The sequence below is a fragment of the Lepidothrix coronata genome, unplaced genomic scaffold (genome assembly GCF_001604755.1).
Source record: "Lepidothrix coronata isolate B3197 unplaced genomic scaffold, Lepidothrix_coronata-1.0 Scaffold76, whole genome shotgun sequence".
Taxonomy (NCBI): Eukaryota; Metazoa; Chordata; class Aves; order Passeriformes; family Pipridae; genus Lepidothrix; species Lepidothrix coronata.
The window spans coordinates 1529155-1552486 of record NW_016690256.1 but is presented as its reverse complement, the minus strand read 5'-3'; the positions used below and the strand labels follow the sequence as shown (position 1 = coordinate 1552486).

The following is a 23332-nucleotide window of genomic DNA, read 5'->3' as shown; positions in this document are numbered from 1 at the left end:
CTGGAATAATCATTGTGGAGGGACAGGTTGTCTTGCAGACTTCAGAGGTGAAAGTCAGTCTTCATCAGGCCTTCCCACACAACATTAAGGTTCGTCTCTGCACTCCTTTGTTGTGGCAGTGGACATTTACTCACACAAGTAATATCAGTGCTATGGGAATAGGATGTCTTGGGTAAATCTGATTAATCCAGCTGTTAGCTGTGTAAAGCCCTGAGTCCCACACTGCTGCATGAGGGCTGGATTCCCAATGCAAGGAAAGGGCTTGGTTTCCATCATGGCATGGAAACATTCTTGCTTTAAAAAAACAGCCCTGAAACATTTCTGATGAATAAAACACAATGATCCTGCTGAGCAAACACTGATGGGCCTGCAGCTTTGTGACTGAGTCAGAATTAGCAGAATTCATGGTGGGATCCTTCCCTTGCCAGCGGGACACTTATGATGAACTCACAGAACACAGTATAAAGTGCAAAGTGACGCTCAGTTACGTAAATTCAGTCGATCTGCAAATGTGGAATTAAGTGCTGTCAGCCTTCACTTACTTGTCTGGCACTGAGTTATATTTTCACATACACTTGGCTTACAGATAAAAAAGTAACAGAGTTTAAAAGAGGGCCTGACTTTGTTTTGCAAGATGGAGACACACTCAGAAACAGCAATGACAACACAGCCTGTAGAAAGATTGTGTATCATAATATCTGCCACTCCTGAAGCCAAGTCACAGCCACTAACAACTCTGAAGCCTTTTGCCCCTCTAACAGAGCTATAGCTCAAGAAAAAAAAAGCAGTTGAGGCTTTTAGACTTTCTCCAAAGTCAGCCTCATCTTGTCTAGAGATTACTCATATGATCAATAGAAAGGTTTACCCAAAATAAACACAAGTACATTTGCATAACAATTAGACAGATCTTTTTACTGCTTGTGCACTGAAGTGATCCCAAAACATTAATTAAGCCTCACAACACTCTAGAAAGGCAGACAGTCCAGAGCTTGTCTTACAAGTGGATCAAACAAACATCTGAGGCGGACACGGCATGAAGACAGAAAGGGAAGAGCCTGGATCTGCTTAGATCTTGCTATGACAGCACAGCCTAATGTAACAACAGGTGTTTAATATGCCTACACGCAGCCATGACTCCTGTTACAATGTAGAACAAGACCACAGTACTAGCACTACTATTTTAATTATAAAGTGTTACCTATAAAGAAGCTGAGCCAGAAAATATAATCTGCTTTAGCACAGAGCTAACTGCAAAACTAGCTGCTCATTATATGGTAATGGAACCAATATCTATCAGAGAGGAGATGTGAAACCACAAACAACTTTGTGATTAAAAGACTCTAAACTGTAATTCAAAAGCATGAGATACTAGATCCTGAAGCAAGAGGAAAAAATCACTGTCTGGTTGGGGTTAATAGATGTAGGCATGATTTCAACCATGCTCTATGCAGGTAGTATTAGAAACAAATCTTACTGTTTAAAAAGTGTCTAATCCTTTGCTGCATACCTCTAGTTTTACAGTAATGGGTGAATGAGATCCAATAGGAAAATAATGATCCTCCCAACCTCAAAAAGAAAAAAATTAAAATCAGTAGCTGTAATGTAGGTTCCCATCTCACACTGCATTTCTATTTTGACTTCTCTCATCTGGGCTACTTCGAGAATTCTCATCAGTAGGAATTCATCCATCTCTGTTCTTTCCTTCCTCCGTGAATTTCAAATTGGACAGAGCCAGAGGTAAAAACTCCAGTTGCAAGTCCAGACACTGAGGAACACATTCCAATGTGGCTTTACTGATGAAACTCTACCCTGATGCTCACTGAATGCAACTCCTTCGCAGAAGCTGCCAAGGTAAAGACCCAACTCATTCTCACTAGTTACACATACAACATGCCTACACACCACCTACTAGAAAAATGCTTCCCTCTGAACATTGATACTGATACTTGCAAACTCCTGAACAGTGTGCGCATTGTGAGTGAAATTTTAATGTCTTTTCCACTAAAATAAAAAAGGTTGTCAATGGAAAGACGTAAATGAAATCAAATGCACTGTGTTAAATACAGGTGAACCACAGGCACAAGACTTCTTGAGCCATCTGCCACCTGTGTATGCTGGAAACACTACATGGTCCTGCTCCCAAACTTCTGCTGGAGATTAAGGGGAAGGTTTTCAGCATGTTAGTGATGCTGCTCTATTAGGAGGCACTAGAGTGGTGACTATTTACACCAGCTAAGTGTCTAACTCCTGTTTAAATGCCCTCTTCTTGGCAAAATAAGGAAAAGGGAGAAAAGAAGAAATAAAGTTGGATAGGCTATTGGATGGAGGAAAAAAAACATGCTCCTCAGAACCAAAAGGCTATAAAGTGCCTGTTTCAACCTTTAGCCCTTCCATGGCAATTATGAGCAGAAAACAGCTGTGGAAAGGAGAAGGGAAGGATAGTTTAAATTTGGATGTTTCAGATTTTCCCCTTTGGAACATACTGAAAGCATACTGCAGCTCCTGCAAGGTTTCTGTCTGCACACACCATTCAAGGAGCCACAGTGATGAGGACTTCATTCTTACTCTGCTGTATATCTCATCTCATCTCATCTTGCTTTTAGTGACATCAGGGCAAACGAAGGTGGCTCCAGGGAAAGTAATCAAAAGATCATAGTCAAACAAACATACTAGGACCTCTAAAACTGGATTTCAACCTGTTGCCTTGCAAAATAATCAGTAAGAGCATCTTTAGGTATTTGACATTCAGGGCATGTGAATGCAGAGTGAGTGCAACTTCCACATTGTGTGGTATAATAAAAACTTGAGTGCCTATCTGCTCGTGTTCATCACTTTCTTGCTCCATAAATCATACTTACTCTGCAAACCCACTGAATGCTGAATTGATGCAAGATAGAGAGTTCTCCATGTATAGCTGCTGCTTGCCAAAAGGCTGCGACTGACATCACGGTGAAGGCTGCCCACTGGTGCTACACAGTTATGCTCACATTTCCTTAGGTTAACTTCATTATAGAAGTAGACTAGTGAGAGTAACACTCTATATTTTAAATATAGAATCCCAGTTCTGCAATGTATAATAAAATCTTTAATATGGAGTGTTTTCACCCCAAAGCCATGAGATTTTAATACCAACAAAAGCAAGAGTCTTTATAATACACTATGTTTTGTCATTTGGATAAACCTGGGATTTGGTTTACTGATCCAGCTTCAGAGGACTGAAGTGGAAGAAGTTTGAAGTGGAAGAAGTTTAAACGTTCCACAGATTCTTCCTCCCGTCAGCTTTCAAAACAATTATGTCTCTCCCCAGCTTCTGTACTTTTTAATTAACAGAAGCAACTCCAAAGATCACTCCTGCCACAAATATTGCGTGAGCGCATTTGAGTATAAGCACTGATTATTTGTTGGTATACTGCTGCATTCACAGTCTTAAATAATCATAAATAAAAACATCTGTGCTACACTTTGGTACATTTCTATCTGTTTAAACCACAGATGAACTTCTAAGTTGTACAAAATAAAAAATTGCACTTTTATCTTCCGGAGAGTCTTGCTAGTCCAACAGACTTTCAGCTGAAGGATTCTTTATTGTACTCAAACCTTGTCCCATAAGAGTTGCTGCTGTTGCTCAGTTTATGAAGTATCTTAGAGATTTTGTTTGGTCCACAACAGAAAACTCCAATGGTCTTCCTGTTATCAAAAAAAAAAAAAAGAAAAAGAAAAAAGTTATGACATTGTGAATAAACAGTAACATCTAATGATAGATAGAACTGGATTCTGGCCTCACTCATACATAAGTCAGCTACATATAGGTTTTACGGTGAGAACAGCTTATTAGGTCATGCAGTTAGTATTACTGAAGCCACCATATCTCTCTCAAGTATCCCCACAATAAACCCTATTACTTATCTGACTATGACGACTCTTAGGAAGAAGTGCCTCATCTAAATTTCAAGAAAAATTATTATTTTCCACTCTATTTTTATTTTCATAATTAATCACCTTTTTGTGAAAAATGTGTCTCACTGTAATGACTTCATTAGTGTAACTCGTGATTTACACCATCAGGAGATCAAGTCACTAACAGTGATTTGTTACACTCATGAAAACAGAGCACTACTAACCCATGATTGTTTCTGGCAGCAGCAGAATAATTTTACTGCTTTACTTTCACATTAGCATGCAGTTTTTCCTTCAACATCTTCAACATCCTTCATTCCCATCTATATTGGGAAATCTTAGGAAAAGTCAAACACAGAGTATGATCCTTGTTCTTCACCTATAGGTCTCAGTCCAGGTTCATTAGTTAACTTGACTTTTTCATACCACTCTACTGACAGCAGCTCTTTGCTCTCTGGTCACCTTAAAGATGGCCTGTAAATCAGATTGATAGTCATACAATATCTAAGGGCTCAGAACTGTAGTCAGCAACAGAACAGGGCACATCCACCACAGAAGGACTGAGCCATTCACAATACTCATCACCTCCCTTTTTTTGAAAGATGAGAAGGGAAAGGAAGGAGCAGGGAAAGACAATGCAGTGCTGCCTCTTCCACATCATGAAAAAAAAAAATCATTATCTTCCTGCTGAAATTGTGCCACTACAGAAAAAGAACTTAAAGATTTAGTGAAATGAAGAAAAAGCATACAAGAGTGAACGTGGTTCTAACTATAGTGATCTACAGCACTCACCAAGAGGCTGGAGACTTGAATTCTGGACCCTGCCTCCAGGATTGCTTCAGTATTTTATCCAATAACTATTTAATATAAAATATTTTAGCACATGCAGGATAATCAAACACAGTTTAAAGCTCACTGTGTATGTGTTTGCTGAGAGAAGGGAGTTAACACACACAAGAAGAAATCTTTGATGCATACTGTCAAGTATACATGCCTGATGTTAGGCAGCTGCTCGAATAGCATGGAAGTGCACACTGTACCACTGCACAGCAACACTGGCATTGTACAACTGCGGACTCAAACATTAAAAAGCATCACAAAGTTAGGTAGGTAACTGTAGAGGTGTCCTTGTGCAAGCACCTTACAATGCTGATTTTAATTGCCTTCAATTACATCATCTCTCATATTAATCCATGGCAAATATTTATAACCCATTCTTTTCTCACCCTTATATATACCTATTAAGCTTTCCTGTCCTAGCAGTACTCCTTTTAATGGCAAGGGATGTTGTGCTGGTGGCTGAATTTTCAGCAATAATGAGAGTACTATTGCTCATTGCTCTCAAATAAGATTTCTCAGCACCTGTAGACTCTGAACTCCCTCTAATCTGTGCACACTGGAGAAAAAGGATTCATGAGCTGCCAGCAAGAATCTGTTTTCTACTGTGTATTTAATTGAGAGAATTAATGTTGTTGTTGGTTTTTTGTTTTTTTTTTTTCATTAGTCTAATTAGTACAACCAACTGATAAATCCCAAAGAGTTTGTCTGCCCCTCTCCCTTTCATTACATATAAATTGCCACTAAAGTAAAGACATGTCTTAGCAGCACATACTGCTAATATATTCCCATCCCAGCAACATCCTTCCAAGGTACACAGAATTTTTGACTAGTAATCAGAACCACAGAAAGGTTAAATGATTTGCCTAAGTCACAAAAGAGACCTGTGGCTAATAACGTCTCCAAAACCCTGGTGAACCACTGCTCGTGCAGTGAGCCAGAGGCTCTCAGACTTCCTTCACAGGATACCCAACACCAGCATCTATTCTGGACATCTCCCCACATACCACTTACCTCCCACAGTTCATGTCCCACTTTCTCCCTCACCTCTGTCACTGACTTCCCTGCTTGCAGATACCTTCCTCTCTGCCAGCAGCTTGGCTCCTGCCAGGTTGCTGTGACACAAGCAGGTAGGTGGCTGAGAGATGCTACTACATGGAGCAGCACTTTACTACCCTGAGCTGAGGGACTTTAATTGTGTATCAGTTGTCTGGGACAAAGGCTTACTTTGTTGCTAGAAGAAAACAGGTAGCTGTGTAGTGCTATGTCTGAAAATCTTTATAAATACCACTAACATGTTTACAATTAAGGAATCTATATTCTAGGCCATTCTTTGCAATAATTATAAACATCAGTGCAGGATTTTACTCATTCAGAGCATTAAGCAAGTAAGGCTTCAGTGTTCCTATGGGATGAGTAGGTCAGCACATATTCGTACATCCGTTTTATGAACAGCTGGAGGTGAGGGAGAGATGAAATGCTTTGCTACATTGAGAAGATACAGTCAGGACTTAAAAAGATCCTGTTTTAAATCCCACATTCATTTCTAGAGAGATGTTTCTCCTTTACATCACATGAGAAATGTATCATGGTGCTCCATGCCTTTTTCTCCTACAGATATTCATGTCTTTTTCTAGGTCAGTCTCCACCTGGAGGACACACCCATTTGACCTAAGCAAAACTGAGCACAGTGTAAGCTTTTCATACAGAACCCAACTGAACAGGAACAAGACTGCTGCTCCATCCCCCTCAAAAAAGCAGGGAAAAAAAGACCAGTAATTTGTTATATTAACAGTCCCAATGTACATTGCTGGGACTGCAGATGTCATATGAAATATCGACAGTAGATGGCATGCGTCTGCTCCTCTTTTCCAGAAAAAAGGATCAGGAACCTGATGCTGGGTTGCCCTATGTCACGCTTTGAAGGTCTGGCAAAGCGCAGACACTTACAAGTGCACTTTGCTTATTTGGGACTCAAACAGCAACAACAGCAACAATGCACAAAGCACACAGCAATCAAACGGCTACACTGTGAGAGCTTTGCCAGCTGCCTGTTATTTATATGCAGCTTTTCCTAAAATCACAAATAAAAACTGGAAAATATCTCAGCTGCACATAAACAAGCCCAAGGGGATGATTGCAAATCTGAAAGCCTGAACATTGGCACCAGATGTTGGAAACAACTCGATTGACCTGTTTTGTTTTGTTTGGGGTTTTTTTCATCTCTGTGTTGCAGCAGGGACACCTACATGGAAAGTTACTGAGAAATAGGAACTGAAATAAAGCTAATAGCAGACCTAGAAATTGGACTATAGAGAAAAACTGAAGTTCCTGTCTCATCCAAGGAAATATGGAGAATAATCACCTACAAGAGGTAAATTTCTGTGGGACAGCTGAAGTTGTTACAGGTTTCAGTACCATGCATCATGTTTCATGTAACTATGTCTACAGATATAGACCTGTATAAACCCTGATAAAAAGGTGACCAAGGCTGACAAAGAGTACATCTTAGTAAGCTGCAGGTAATCAAAGGAGTCGGAACGTTATTTAGGTACTAAAAGACACCTTGTTTGAAAATCATGGCACAATTTAAAGGTCTCATGTGAAAACGCAGAGAAAATGGTACTTGAAATCTAATTAGGAGTAATGCAATGGAAAGCAAAAAACAAAAAGCAAGTATGACTACTACTAATAGTTTAATCTATATTATGTGCACTTACAGCCTTGCAAGGAAGTGGCAGAAATCATAATTTTCATCTTTTAAAACTGCACTCACACAGTTAAACAAACAAAAAAAAGACATTAGCATGGAGCATAAAAGATCAACAGTCTTCTACGCAGAGGTCTCTGAGTCCAGAGAGTCAGCTTGCTTCCATGACATATTTCCCTTTCTTTCCCATATTTCTTTACTCTAAAACCCTTCTCCAAGTGTGAGAATTCTACCATGGATGTCCCTCTGTAGCAGCCTTTGGAATGTCCTGACAAGGGACCCTGTCCACAACATCCTCTATGATCTGAATCCAAGAAAAATATTGTCAGCAGCTCACACTGCCAACGTGATACATTTGGTACTCAGTATTTCTCAAGAACCAGGGCTCAGTGTCCTCAGTCATATCTGGCCTGAGAAGAGTCAATAAGCCATGGGCAGATTTCACTTTGCAAGTGCAAGAGAAGACAAGAAGTTCTTGAGGAAAAATTTTGCAGATGAACATGCAAGCACTTCTCAACCTGATGCACCCAGATTACTATCAACAGCTACTGTGGTTTGCTTCCACACCACTGACATTGCCAAAAGTAGATTAGGGAAGATTCACACAATCCCTTCTACCAGAATAGCTTTTGAAGCAAAAAACTATCAGTGGGGGGTAAAATACTCAACCAACAAAGCTGGATCTGGACAAAGACATTCCATAGTCTAACTGCATGTCTTCTCTGGTTTACAACCCTCTTGTTTCAGACCATAATATGTTTTCCTAGCACAGTAAAAAGGCATTGCCAGGTCTTAACAAAGAATAAAAAACTGCCCGAAATCTTCAAAGACAATATATCCTCCGAATAAAAACAATACAAGTCAGTCAAGGTCTTCCTTGTGATTTTTTTTTGTAAACTAGCACTACAAATCATGAAAATTATAGGAGAAGTCAAGAATTTAAAAAAGTGCAACCTCATATATAAAACCAGCATATGTTGAAAGCAAGACATTGCCATGGACAAGAACATAGGGAAGCTCTGTGCAGTGAGATGAAAATCTGCTACTTTTGTTTCCTGGGACACTGAACATAGCTGTCTAAAAAGCTGAACTGCTCTGTGTGTGTAAAAAAAAAAAAAGTGTTTCTGTTTGTACAGGCTACCTCTCACAGCAAAATATTAGTGAATTTCAACATTACATTATATGATAAAACTCAGAAATATTTTCATACCAACATAGCTAGACACAGATATCCCCAGCCATCAAACTGTGGCATCCTTCAAGCAGTCTATAACTTACCGTCTGTTACACTTTGCTATGTCATCAAACAGGAGTTTCCACTGGGGTCGTCCAATCAAAAGCCTGGAGTTTAAAGCTTGATATTTTTCACCAATTATTTTCTGCAAGAAACAAAAAAACTCCACTGTGCCTGATTTGCAAATTGCCTCATATCACCCAGGGCTCCCATTTCTGACATTGGCTGACTTGCCATATTTCTGAGATATAAAACCTGAGCACAAGTACCAAAGAGTTGTGATTAAAACTGCAGCTATTTTATGCTCCAGTACCTCTGCTCAGTACCTTTTCAATGGTTCTCCTCGGTGTTCATTATACATTGTTCCTCTGCAGCTGCTCATTAATTTCCACATTTCTTTTAAACCAATTTATTTAAGCCATAAAACAATAACCATACTTCTATTACTCATTCCCTCACTGCCTTTTAATGCTAAGCTGGAAGAAACACTGCTGATGCAAAAATCATATTTCTGTCTGAAGTAAGCCTTTTTTTAACTTTGTACAAGTAACTATTAAGATTACTAGGTCTGAAAAAGTAACAAGGGAAATCTTACTTTTCTCCCTGAGAGTAGTTTGCCAGCTGTTTTGAACTGCTTTGAGAGCAGAAAGCAACTAAAACTGCTCCTCAGATGGAACCAAATCCATTTCAGCAATGCTAACTCACAGCATTTTGATAAGGTGGAATGCCCTCCCATTGCAGGGCATGACCCTTCCTTGCTTTGCTTTCCTAATGGGACAGAAAGGCAGAGAGAGGTTACATCTTATCTAGGCTCCCACATTCCCTCCTCTGCTGAACAACCTGAGACATTGCTCATACCAATGCAAACGCAGAGCTTTGGCCAAGTCATCCTCTGTTGGGCTTTTATAGACAGGAGGTATTTGCTGCAGGGTGGGCTTGGCTCCCTCTTACCACACAGGCACAGGGCTTCTCTGCAAAGGGAGCATGAAATGAAACTGCCCTATTTTTGGTAGCAGTCAGCACTTTGGAGTAACAGCAGTGAACACATCAGCTATATGGCAGTGGAGAGTTGAGTTTAATTCCCCCTTGAGAAATTATGAACAGCATTATGATTTATGTCAGCATTGTTCAACAGCCATAAAAAAAGTGTCTTTAAAGAAAGACTTCAACCAAAAAGCTGATTTAAATAAATTCAGCAGCTGCTTGATCCATAATATCAGAACACTTTCTTTGAATTGACTATTATTTCAATTTTGCTGCATCATTGCATTGAAGTCCTGCTTCTGCTTTTAATTTTAAGCTAACAATTACATACCAGCTTCATAAATTAGGTATTTTCAAGTACCCCATTTCAATCGACATATGTTGTCCAGACAGTACATTTGTCATAGTCATAACTACTGTAGCTATCACATCATTTAGACTAGTCTTCCTACCAAAGCTGTGAATGTTATGCTATCTCCATACTAAGCAGATCAAAATCCTTTGGGTATGGTTTGTCACTGCATTTCTTGTTTAAAAAGTAATTGTTAGGCTTGGTTCTGGGCCCCCTGCAGTCACTTGAAAGCTTCCTGACATAGCAGGGTAAAGACTTGTATCTAGGCTTATGTGCTAAATAATGTAAAATGAAGATTGCTAGCGTAAATAGTTACAGGAGATGCCAAGATTTGGGGAATTAGCCCAGCCTAGGGTTTGGTAATACATGACAATTGACAGTTCAGTATAATTTTCAGGCTCATACATCAAGAAACTTCTACTTTCTGTCTATATTTGAGGCAATGAAATAAAAAGCTTTTTAAAATAGCTAGTTTCTCTCAAAATATATATGAGAAGATTGAGCTTGCAAGTTCCTAGAACTATTCTGTTTTGATTCCTAGCCCAGAAACGATGCAGATTTCCCATCAAACATTTCCAACTGCCTGGTCTGTGGCCTGGCAGGACCTCTTTCCTAGAAAAGGAAAATATGGATTTCTACCCACACCTAAGCAAGTTAAGGGCACCAAACTAGATTGTCTTAATGCTGTAGGGATGGACTGGCTCTCTTTCTCTAGTAATGAATCAGTCATCTGAGTTTATGGCCTCATCTCCTGTTTTTAACATCTGCAGTAATCCCCTTTCTACCTTTGACTGATAGTTTGCATTGCCTATTACTCCAAGGTCTAGTTCAGTTTACAAACAACACTTGGCCACATACCTGTATTCCATCTGTTTGACTGAGGTACAGCTGGATATTAATATAGTCTGGCCGATTCTCCTGCCAAAGCTGGAAGGATGATAAAAAGAGCTAGTGAAATAACATTCTTTCTCTTAATCTAAGTGTGAAGTCACTTGTGCCTTCTATGCTGAGGGATATAGGTTTCAGCATCAGTGAAGTAAGCTTTTTAATGGAGAAGATATGATTGCATAGCACCCCTTTGTGAATGTTGCACATCATGCTGTGTACAAAATATTGGTTTTGGAAGCTACACGGCTCTTACAATCCACCTGAAATTGCAAATCTCCCTCCTTTCTCGATCTGGCTACTGTCCAATGCCTAAAGGCCACTCAGACTTCCCAGCCTGCATGTGCTTCTTCCATCTTGCAAAGCAGGATGGACACAGATAAGTGCAACAGTGTGCAATAAAATATTGGTCATAGATACTCAAACTGTTTCATGCAGCTCCAAGAATAAATGGAGCCTAGGTCAGGCAGCCCAAGCAGAACTACCACTGGAGCTCATTTGTTTTGAGCAAGGTTACCATTCTCTATAGCATGCCAGTTTTGTGGTGTGGACATACCTTGCACTTAAGTTGTCAGTATCCCTCCAAACACCCATTACCTTGTTATGCAACATACAGAGCAGATCTGCAAACCAGCGAAAAGATTCAATGTCCCTGCACACCCAAATAAAGTAGAGTCTTCTGAGCTTGTAGCATTTCCAGCCGTCCCTTGAAAATAAAATGTGTGGGTAATTAAAAATTATCATTTTAAAAGAAACATTAATTAATATGCTTTATATTCATTAACAGAAACATGAATTTCCATTAAAGGCTAACTGCTAAGTTGTTCTTCAAGCTATGATACATTAGACACTGAATTGATCAATGCAGCCTATTCGAATGATTCTGAGAATATTAAATCTCTAATGTAGAGCTAACAGCCATCATAGATACTGTTTCTACACTAGAAGTTGTCAGCAATACAGATGATTTGGGCAGCAAATATGGATTCATGCATCATCATCAAACTTTTATTTTAAAGAAAAGGAGACATTCTAAGTTCAAGTGTATTATGTCAATTCATTACTAGGTTTATAAAGCGACCCATAAGTGGAAAGTGTTGACAAATGCAATAATGTCAAGACTTAATTCTGCCCTTATATGTGAAAGGCTCTGGTTGATTACAACTAATAATAGTAGCAAAATCACAAAGACCAAATCAAATCAGGGCTTCATTGTGTTAGGAGACTGTGTGATATATTACAGACCTTAGGAAATGCTGGTGGGTAAAGTGCAGCCACAGGCAGATTCTGGCATTGCATTTACAAAAACAGGACTCTTGTGTCAGATTTCTAATTCAATTAAACCACAAATAAGCACAAAGGAAGGATTTGAATGAGTTGGTAAATAAAATAGAAATGAAAAATGACCTGATGATTAAGGAGTTCAAATAAAGCACAAATATTCATGTTGGAGTACAAAAATGAGAATTGGAAAGAAAGCATCAAACTCAATAGTCCCCCTGCAGAAGAAAGCATCATCTAAGCAGATATGAACTTTTGCGGATTATGGAAGAATATGTGTTTTGGGTTTTATGTTATGTTTCCTATTTTATTGTATAATTTCCCTTATATTGTACCCCAGGTTTCTGGTAAATTCCCTTATTCCTTGTGGCCCTGAACCCTGTTCTCTCACTGGTTGTTTTTTGCTGCGTTGCAGTGTTTTTCCATATATGGTTGTGCCCTCCTCTTAATTTGCATGCTCTGCCCTTGCTCGTCCCTAGTTACACCCTTTTTCTAGAATGTTCTCTCCCTACCCTATATAAGGTGAGCACCATTTTAATAAAGAAGTCATTTCACCTTGGACCCTTGAAGTGTGCTTCTCCCTTGAAGTGTGACTCTTCTCCCCTTGCGAGCTGTCATATTCAGGAAGTATTTTCTTAGTTGGCCAACACTGTTTTCTGTTGTTCTAATCACTGAAATGGTCAGTGAATAGATTGTTTCCTCCTTTTTCTCTGAAATAATTTTCAGATAGAGAAGACCATAGCCCGCTCACTTCAAATGCTAATCCTAGGAGCCAAACCCAATCAAAAAACTTTCATGATACACCTCACCATACCCATTGTGCATTATTCCAAACTCTAAAGTTGGAATATGTATAATTAGAAGAGTATTAATAGATCTATTTAAGTGATGGTTCCAATCACCTCCAATTGCCTCCTCATACTGCTCCCTGCCCTGAGGAGCAAGGATAGAGACATCAGAGGCACTTCAGCAGCATAGAGAAGCTGAGAACTCACCTTTCATGTAAACTTCCCACAGAGAGTAAAAAAAAAAAAAAAAAAAGACGGGAGTACAGTTTCTTTCAAGTCCTGATTTCAACTTTTTTATTTATAAACTGCTGACCTGTCAAACAAGATTTCCTCCATCTCTTTCTGACTGCCTAGACTAAGACAAGCCCTTAGGAAGGGTCATAATCTGGTCAGATGTAATGAGAACTATAAGCAATAGCAAGCAAAATAAGTGCCTTTCACCATAAAAAGGACAAAAGAAGAAAAAAATGCAAGGCATTTTGTATTGAGATGCTGCAGTTCAGTAACAAAACACCATTCATGGTGATGAAACATTGCAGCTGGACAAAGAGGCTGGACTGCAAGACTTCATGAAACAAGTCAAGCATAGATTTAAAACAGCATCTCAGACACATATGCCTGGTCTACCTCCAGCAAGATATATTATGCAGTAAAGGTGCAATCTCCCATTACAACCCAATCCACATGTATATAATACTTCTTGCATGTTTCTGTGTTACTTCCACTCAAAATAAAAGCCATTATTTACAGACCCTACTGCATGAAAGCCACTAGCTTTCCTTAAAGTACGTTGTATTTTCTTAAAATAGGGCATAGGGTTCAACAGTTAAGTGGAGGGAAGGGCAGGAACAGGAATCAAATTATGTACATACAACAGGAACATAATGGAGCAGGAAACAAAAGACCACCTCAACAGGCTTCTGATCTTCCTCAGACTCGCATGTCCTTGACACAATAGGACTGGCCTCGCTGTTTTGCAGCGCTGGCATTGTAAGGTAGTTAGCATGTTCATACCAATTTCTGCTTCCAAGTCAGGGCAAAGACACAGGTAGACCATCCACTGAAACAGTGCTTTGTTGATGTTTAAATACAGAGGAGGGAAGTAGACTAAGATTGTTACTTTTTCCCAGAATGGTTCCCCTCTATATTGTATGGTGCACAACGGGAAGAGTGGCTACAAGGGTAGGTTATGGAATTGGCTCCTTAGAAGCCAATTTATGGTTTTATGCAGATAAATGGACATTGCCAAATCCTTTGGACACTACAATTCTCTGGCAATGTCTGTGCAAGTTCCTACATCCTCTGATAACTGGTAGAGGCAAACATCTCATTACCTGTTGATGGCCTATCATTGTATGTGACATTTTTGCTAAACACTATCAAGGATAATCTATCACGAGGAAAACAGTAATTTTATTTGCCTGAACTCTAGGCTTTCAGCAAAAATGTACCCTAGTTTTGAGAGGATGATTCAGACACTCTAAAGAAAAGAAAATGAGGAAGCACAAGATGCTCTTTGAGGTCTTTTGCACTATGAGACAGGTGAGGCTAATAACTTGCAGTAGCACTTAGCACTGTCAGGTCCAGCCCGGATTAAGGACATAAGAAGGTTTGCAGCATCTAAATTTACTTCAGCTTCACTTTGGAGTTAGAGCTGATCATTGGCATGTTCATCTTGGAACAAATGCTTTAGTTGTGCATTTTAAAGCCCTTGCAAAGCCAGCTAGCCTCTCAGCACCTCAGGGAAGGTTTGCTCCTTTGGTTGGCTGTTTATACTGGGCCTTTGAAACAGGGATGCTTAACCTGTGACTGGAGCTCTTAGCCAATACTCTAACAAATAAAAAGAAATCAATAGCAAACACAAAAGCAAGCCTATTTCACACAGCAAAAGATGTCATGTTGTCAATGCAACAGAAGAACAAGAGGCAAAAGGTTTGATCTGCATAGAATGTCAAAGGCTTTAAATTAAAATAAAATTTTAAAAAGGAGAGAGAGAGAAACAAGAAACAAAAATAAGAAAAATGGCATACCTAAAATTTAAACTTTTCAAATGTAGTTAAACATCGGAATACTATCTGAATTCAGGTTGATCCCTTTCTTTTAAAACCTTAAACTTACATATTGACAAAAGTCAAATAAGGAGAGCTGGCCCTGCATTTCCAGCACAAAGACTGTCACAACTGCCTGACTTTAAAAAACTCACAATTATAGTCTGCAGCCTCATCTGAGTTGGGACTAGGGGAACAAGCCTAGCTGAAGGACTATGACTACATTAATCACAAGCTAGGCTGGTGGAAGTAAACAAAGGCTAGTGACACTGTCCCAGTCGAGGTGCATTATTGGCAAAACTCTGCCACAACTCTTTGGGTTACACAGTCAGTATGAGATAATTTATGCCCTTCAGGGATATCGCAGTCCTCTAGATCTCTCCAAGAAGTCATTTGCTTATGCCAGTGGAAATTTTTTAAGACTCTCAAAGTTTTTCTGACATGCACTGCTACTGTAAATTGGGGGGAAATGGCTTTGAAAAGCCAGCTCACTTACAGCAGTGTGTTGAGTACTGATGCAAATGGTGTAACTCCAATACCTCCAGCCACGCAGAGACTGACCTCGTAGTTCAGGGCTTCCTCAAAGGGACTTCCAAAAGGTCCATCCACATACAGTCTGCATAAAGAGCAAGAAGAACACTTTTAGAGAAAGCTGCTAAAATCAGAGAGAGGAAAAGAAAAGTGAGCTGGAATTAAAACCCTGGAAAGCTTTATGTGGACAGAAATGAATGTACGGGTGGTATGAAAAACTGCTATATAAAATCTCTTGGTCCATTCCATCATTAGACAAGCTATTTTTTAATCAAACAAGTGGAGGTGACTAAGTTATGGTTGCCTTTTGTGTCTGGCATTAGATGGCAAAGAAAGTGCTGCACTGGAAACAACAACTTGGTGGGTCTACGCAGGATTGAAAAGATTTTGGCTAGGCCTGCCTGTGAGGTTCACCTTATACAGGTTTTCTGAAGAGGGAAAAAAATTACCAAATTGTTCCTCTTTGACTCATGCTTCTCATTATTATAACCATTTTGTTCACTTGTTTTCAAAGATCATTTAGGAGACTGTGCATACTCTACATAATGAAAGGGCATAAGCTTCTCCTTTATAACATCAGACAGAGAAATAAAGGCAGAAGAGACTTCTCTTTTCCCAGACAAAGTCTTCCAACCCTCATCTGATTATTTCCTTTTGCGGGCTGGATTTTAGCCATAATTTTAAGTACTCAGTCTGATCTCGTTTCTTTTAATTTTGTGGTTTGATCCTTGGCATCATCTTACCAGTCAAAACAACATCTTGTTTGGGTGTCTTTGGCCAATATGATCCTTTTTAGGAAATTTTTTCCAGATCTCTGCTATTGCTGACATCTGGATGCCTAATATGTTAGGCTCCTTCTTCAACAATGTCTTAACTGAACACAGATAAGTACCTACTTTCTGAGGGATCTGGAGGGTGATCCTTAACTATGCCCTGTCTTATAAACTCCCTTCTTGGTGTCCTGCCTGAAGAGAAAGGAAGAAGACACTGGCACAGCCACAGACATTATCAGAAGGCATTGGAAATGCTGACAGTAAATTTTTATAAGTAACAAAACTTTATAACTAGGCAATCTGCAACATAAATATGCTTATTCTCATTTCTGTCTTTATTCTCTACAGAATTCTACAAACCTTCTCTTGGAGAATCTCAAAAGTTTTCACAGTCAGGTATGTTAGTTCCAGCATGATGGGAATACTGGAAAAACAAATCCACTCCTTACTTAATACAGATAAATTCTTTTGCAAAATTGGGCCAAGACAAACTTAATTGGCCATGTGTATACAATATAAACAGAACTTTAAGTATCTGCTCATTAAATGTTTCCTGTTACATAATGCTTTATACCACATTTGCTTAACAAGGGTTTATTTTCCACTAATGAATGATACCACTGCTGGTGCAGAGTGCAGCAGCAGCTGCTTCAAGAGATCTAAATGTTGCACTGTCATTTGACTGAGCAGGTGAAGGAGCATCTATTAGTTAAATAAGCAACAGAGGAAATGTTCAGAAGCAGGTCATTACAGTGAAATAAATCTGGTCCACAGGACATTCTGAAAGAAGTCCACAAATGTTACGGGTCTCAGATGTATACGTAACAGACTTAACCGAGATCAAATTTTGGGATATCAGAGTATGTCAAAAAGAAAAAAATCAAAACAACTGGATACCAAAGACAGGCAACTGAGGTCCCATGTCATTCCTGGCATACCTCTTATACATGTTATCCTAAGCAGACCGTGCCTAGCTGGTGAAATCTAGAGAACTGCTTCTAAAGGTATGAAGGGCAAAAACACAGGCCTGAGGGAAATTCCTTGCATTTTGGACAAGAAGCACTAACTTTTCTTTGGATACAGAAAGCCAAGATTTTGAGTGAAAAACACAAGCAAAAAAATATAAAAACAAACTAGCAAAACATATTTTTCGAGAAATTACCACAGTGGATGTGACAATAGTCATATACTGTAGGGGTGCCACTTGGCATAACTGCACTATTTGAGGACTACCTGAAATATGTATGTTTGATCTCAGAAAGGATTAAGCAATTCCTGGGAAGTCTGAGTGCCACTGAATATCACTGACACGATCAGGAGCTGAAATATGCAAAAACTAGATCCGGTCACCAGAAACTAGTCAAGCACAGTGCATGCCAGAAATTTAAGAAATAACCTGCAATTAAATATGTATTTTGGTCGGATTGCTCCAGTTTGTGGTCCATTAGCCCCATCTGGCCTGCAAAATATTTCTATTTGCCCACTGTGTCTTCCTCTGAGGGAGTGAGGAGCAGTTGCTTGGATAGCAAATGCAATCAGAAAGCCAAGAACCTCCTGCTGTGTCTGCATGTGGTCCAGCACAGAACAGCCAGAAGTCACTGCTTCCAAGTGTGAGAAAGAGAAATGGGGAAAAAGGTGGAGAAATATTGCTACTGAGTTAACCCACTCCACAAGACTGCTTGAAAAGACTGATTCCAAGGATAACATTATCTCCCTGAAAGATTTTGTTGGATGTCATAAACATGCACCATTTAATACGGAGATAATTAAAACTAAGATAAATGTGGCCCTGATGCCTTAATGGCAGTGGTCATTTAGGAATTGAACCTTCTTTTATTCAAGTCAGTGAAAGCAAGAAACCTTCTGATGCCATATCAAAAGGCATAGGGTTGAACAGAGTAGTGATTCAGTCATAGACTTCTGCAGAGATTATGCAATTTTTGTTTCTTGTCAACATGTTCCTCTTTTCATTTGGTAGGACTGAAAAGTTTTGCATAAAAGTAGTTCATTATTGCAAATGAAATCTCACAGCACTCAATAAAAAGACAAGTCAAGCCAAGGGGGGTAAGATGACTTTGTTTCCTGAGTTGTGCCCCAGATATATCACACTACTATGCTATGCTCTCCTATTCCCCCAGCTTTAATTTAATTAACATGAAGGCAGGGAATGGAATTTTACTAAAAGTTAAGAAATTGACCCTTCAGGCAAACTTATTCAAATAATGAGTTGTTCTTTCCACATGTATTCATTTCCAGACTTAGGAGTGCTCTCACTTATTCTGGCACAACTTCTTAGCTCAGAAACAGAATGAAAAGCTCTTCAAAACAGATTACATCACAAAAAAATAGCAGAGCACATTATTAAAAAGCATCTTACAGATAGATGGTCAAAATATTTTCTATTTAAAGTACATTTCTGTAGTACAGTGGTACCAAAACGGCCCAGCAAGCACTAAACCAGCTCGTTCCAGTGCTGGGCAATGCAACTGCAGTAACATGGGGCTGTCCCTAAACTGGGCGACATTGTCTCAGAGACAAAGGCAGCTGTACTGGTTTTGAGACCCAAGTTATTATCTTCCATAAGGAATTGCCCAGTGATGTGTGGAGATACCTACTCACTCCTCTTGGACTTGGATCTCCATGCTGTGCTTTACTTCAGGGTGTAGGTGCCCTTAGAAAAGTTTAATGCTTACATTGTACTTCACTACCCACCAGTAAATGATGATAACACCATTTTTTTCCAGGCTCTCTGGGACTTACAGTAAGATATTATCTGGGATATTAGTGGAATAACAGATGGATAGGGGAGTTATTTCAAGAAATTGTAGGAAATTTTAATTAAAGAAGTATCATCGTTTGCAAGCTGAACAAAATGCTTGGATACAAAGTACTGTATAGAGGACAAAAAGTGAAGTCCCAGTCTGGTTGAAACTTGTGGCAAAGCTCTTACCATTGTCAAAAGAGTAAGAATTTCACCCAGTAGCATGAGATTTTATATCTTTGGTATTCAGTTCTTACTAAGACCCACATGTAGGTATCTTTGTGTGAGCATACTAATTTCTTGATACAGTCACAAGACATACTCAATACAGCTAATGGAGCTGAATCCCTCCCAATTCCTTATAAAACTCCTACACCATTGAGTTCAATAGTTAAACAACCCTCCTACCATGCTTGTTCTTCTCTTTTACTTGTCCTACCAAAACAACAGCTAAGTACTGGTGGATACAGCCGGAGAACTCCAAGGAACCGAGCAATGGCTGAAGCAGTTTCCTTATGTTCTTCTGCTGCTGTAACTCTGATGCACTAGAGAGATGCAATCCCCCCTCTCTGATAACCCACAATACCAGCCTCCACCCCCACATGACAAATATTCAAAAAAGTGCCTCCATGTTCCACCCACATTTCCCTTCATGCCTGGGAGGGACTCTCTGTAGACATCTGAAGAGCTATTTCATTATCTCTCTTCAAATTCCTTCTTAAGACTCCTCTTTCCTCTGATAGCTGAAAAAACAGACTACTGATGTGCTCACTGTAGCTCAGTGATATTCTGGCTTGGTACTGTCTCACTGTTTCCTGAATTTTGCCGTCTGACTGTATCCCTCTGTTGTCTCCTGTTTCTCCAGTTTAAGTTGGTTTATCTCTCTGCTGTGTGACTTTGTCTATCACGATGGCTTCCTGATGCATGATTGTTTCTTCAGGGCACTAAGATAATTGACATTAGTGAAGAATTACTGGAAACCACCCAAATCTAAACCTTGTAGCAGAGACAGTCTTTGATCTGGTAGGCCTGCAGACAGCAAAACTAACTACTGCAGTGTCCTAGAACATTTTGGAGTCCAAGGCTCAATTCACAGTTCTCAGTTAAAAACCTAGCTACAACAAATGACGGGATTTTATTTTTCAAAGAAGCTGCAATTATTACCATCAGAGATTTTCAAATATTTTCTGAAACAAAAATCAAGACAGTTACTTCATTTTTTAAGTCAATATATAATACTTCATGTCATTATTTAAGCCTCAATATATGAGTGTAAACTCTGATGCTATTTTTCCAGAGGGGTTGTGATTACTGACAGCATTTCAGTACCAAAAGCCTTTTACAGAAGAAGAACCACCACTAAACAAAGCACACCATCCTTGGTTCATATGGATTTCCAAAACTACAATGGCTTTCAAGGTTTAAAAGTGTCACAAAATGTGACATTTGGCATCTTAGATCAGAGATTCCCATGTGTTCTCCCGAAATTGTGAAGGATGATGTTTCCATTAAAGAAATCCGCAGCCCCTTAGACAAGTAAGACTGCAAAACCCAGTGGGTCCAATTCACTTTACATACTATTTTGTGCAAGATTGAAAAGGGTTGTGATTCTAATTCAGGTTTCATTAGGCATTTTCTTCTGATTTTATTAAGTGCCCGAGTTTAATTTCTGATTAATCATTCACATTTTTTCCCTTCAATTTCAAACATATTCCTACAATATGTACCAGAAATTGTAAAAGTTTCCTTTTCCCTTCTACAGAAGATGATTTCTTGATCAGTTAGTGAAGCATCCAATTATAACAACATAGATGGCTCCAAACTCTACAGAATCAATTAGCATCAGATTTTCTTCCCATAGAAACATGCCAAACTATGATTTTTAAAATCGTGTAAGAGCCATTGGTTTTAGTAATCCTTAATTCTATTTATTTCTCCTTGACTGGGCAAAACAAAACAAAATCACCTGTTCTTTAGCTTATTATACTCTCGAGGGCCCAGAGATGACCAAATAAGAAATTCCAGTTTTACAGCATCTTTAGCAGGAGGAAATAAAGTTGAAGGCATGATGACAAGGGCAAGAAAGTGAAACAGTGGATCAGGTACCTGCATTTTTATGGATAAGGCTCCTCCTGTAAACCCCTAATTGAGCTACATGGTTTTCTGTGAGACACAGTACAGGTTCATAAACAAGATACCATAGGAGTAGGCTAGAACATTACAGCAGCAAAAGTTGTACAACAACCTATTGGGAACCGGACTTGTAACAGAGGAGTGAGGAGGATGGTAGAGAACAAGAAAAGAACCTCCTAACTATGAATAAGACATTCAAAAAAGCATGGAGATTGAACTACCACTGATGGTAACAGAAAACAGACTTGCACAGCTGACATACAATCTTGTAAATGAGGCTCTTCCTTGCTCATGACTCCTAGAGAAATCTGAAGGCAACTTCTCAGACCAAGTTAATTTTCCTCAGAATTGAATAAAATTATCTAAACATTGCCTAGAATATTTATTGAGAACAATATTTCTGATTACTCATTGCTGACTATCACAGGATAAAAGCAACATTTTAGACTATTCATTTACTCCATTGAAAAGGTCTATAAAACCACTGTGAGAACTACAATCAAGTATAATTATGTATTGAGGCAACTTTGTTCTCTTAAAGTACATGTACTTTCTGTTCCATATTCTGGGGTCAATATTCTTAATTAATGTAGTATTAATTCTTCTCCATGGCAGCCTTTTTATGGTCATTTTTTATAAAATGTTTCCAAAATGTATTCACTTGATTAAAGATCACATAATTTAATTTTATTATAACAAGAAATCCAATTTTAGACTTTTTTCCTTACCAATTACAGTTTTTATTTTGTGAAGTGCCTTGTCTCTCTGTAAACTTGTGTCCTACCAATTCTGCTTCAGCTAATAAAGAAAAATAAAGAGTATTTGTGATGACTATTGCAACTAGTGACCTGTTTCAACTTGCCTTTTGAAAATGTAGGTTGTTACATGATTAAGTGATAAAATGCTTTAGACCAGCAACCACAATCAGGTTGAATAAATTGGCTTTATTTCTCCACAACTCATTCACTGACACAGTAGTTATGTGTCTGTCTCACTGCAAGTAGAATTTCTGCTTTAGAGTAATGCACTTCTGTATTTGATCTTTGGCCTCTTTCAACACTTACAGGAAGCTTTTTGTTGCCTATACCATTCCCTTTGGTGATCATCTCAGAGTTGCCATCTAATACATGGCATGGAAGTATTGCCAATATTAGCCCTCTTCCTCACTTGGTAAAGTATACTGACCGGGACAGGATATCCCATGTCTCCACATCAGTGTAAGTACCTGCAGCATCAGTATCTGTAGAAGCCTAGAAGACAAGGGGGCTATTGTGTATGTTTCAAACACCACTAGCTGGATAAATAGCTGTGGAGCCAAACAAGGACTGTTGGCAACTACAGCCAAGTATTGTTGATAATAACACACTGTGAGAAAGAACAGAATGTGGCTGGAGAAGGGACCAGACACAGGTAGGGCAGCACTTTTCCGGGACAAACGTCCCTGTTCTGGTTCCCGGAGAAACACACGACACAATCAACCTCCACTACACCTTTGAGCTGGGAAAACAAAAGTTGGCTTCTGCTGACAAATCTGAAGGATGACAAATGCAGGATTTAAAATCCTAGCTAGGTATCTGCAGAAAAAATAGGGGAGAAGAGAAGCAGCTGACTGGACTGCTGGAAGATAGAGCTGGCAGCAAGCAGATCAATCTGAAGACAAGGCCAGGCACATCATGGTTCCCTCCAAAGTCAGCCTGCTCAGGTTCTTTGGACTAGATCAAGTAGAGATGAAGAATTCAAAATGAAGAGAATATGAAGAAAAAACAAAGAAGGACAAATCTCACAATAAATTCTGCTGGTGGAATGAAGTAGTTAATCCTGCAATAAAATTAGATTGTTAATATATAGTAAACCGAAGCACAAAAATTACTTGAAATGTAATAAAGTCCCAAGAAGAATTTGTCATGTCTCACTGCTGACTCATTTCTGTCTTAGGGCTTACATTGGGTAAGTAAAGTGACTTTGTCCAGTTACAAGCCCATCTTTTTTCTGAAAAACTCTTTTTAGGAAAATGTCTGTCATAGCTACACTTTCTTTATGGAAAGATGTTCTCCATAAGCGTCACATCCTATACAGGCCAGTGAATGTGCCTATAGGAGTAAGTTTCCTTCAGGGCAG

The 23332-nt window shown here is 39.1% G+C and overlaps 1 protein-coding gene across 2 annotated transcripts in view; it reads right to left on the bottom strand.

Annotated features, from left to right (window-relative positions):
- Window positions 1-544: 544 nt before the first annotated feature.
- The window catches only part of NOX4 (NADPH oxidase 4), a 106399-nt gene continuing 83611 nt past the window's right edge, over window positions 545-23332 (bottom strand). For both annotated transcript variants that reach the window (XM_017819660.1, XM_017819661.1), the window contains exons 14-18: window positions 15513-15632; window positions 11497-11605; window positions 10873-10941; window positions 8723-8823; window positions 545-3687 (exon numbers count right to left, since the gene is read on the bottom strand). In XM_017819660.1, coding sequence (XP_017675149.1) covers window positions 3567-3687; window positions 8723-8823; window positions 10873-10941; window positions 11497-11605; window positions 15513-15632 — 520 coding nt within the window. In that variant the 3' untranslated portion in view covers window positions 545-3566. The remainder of the gene's footprint in view (window positions 3688-8722; window positions 8824-10872; window positions 10942-11496; window positions 11606-15512; window positions 15633-23332) is intronic.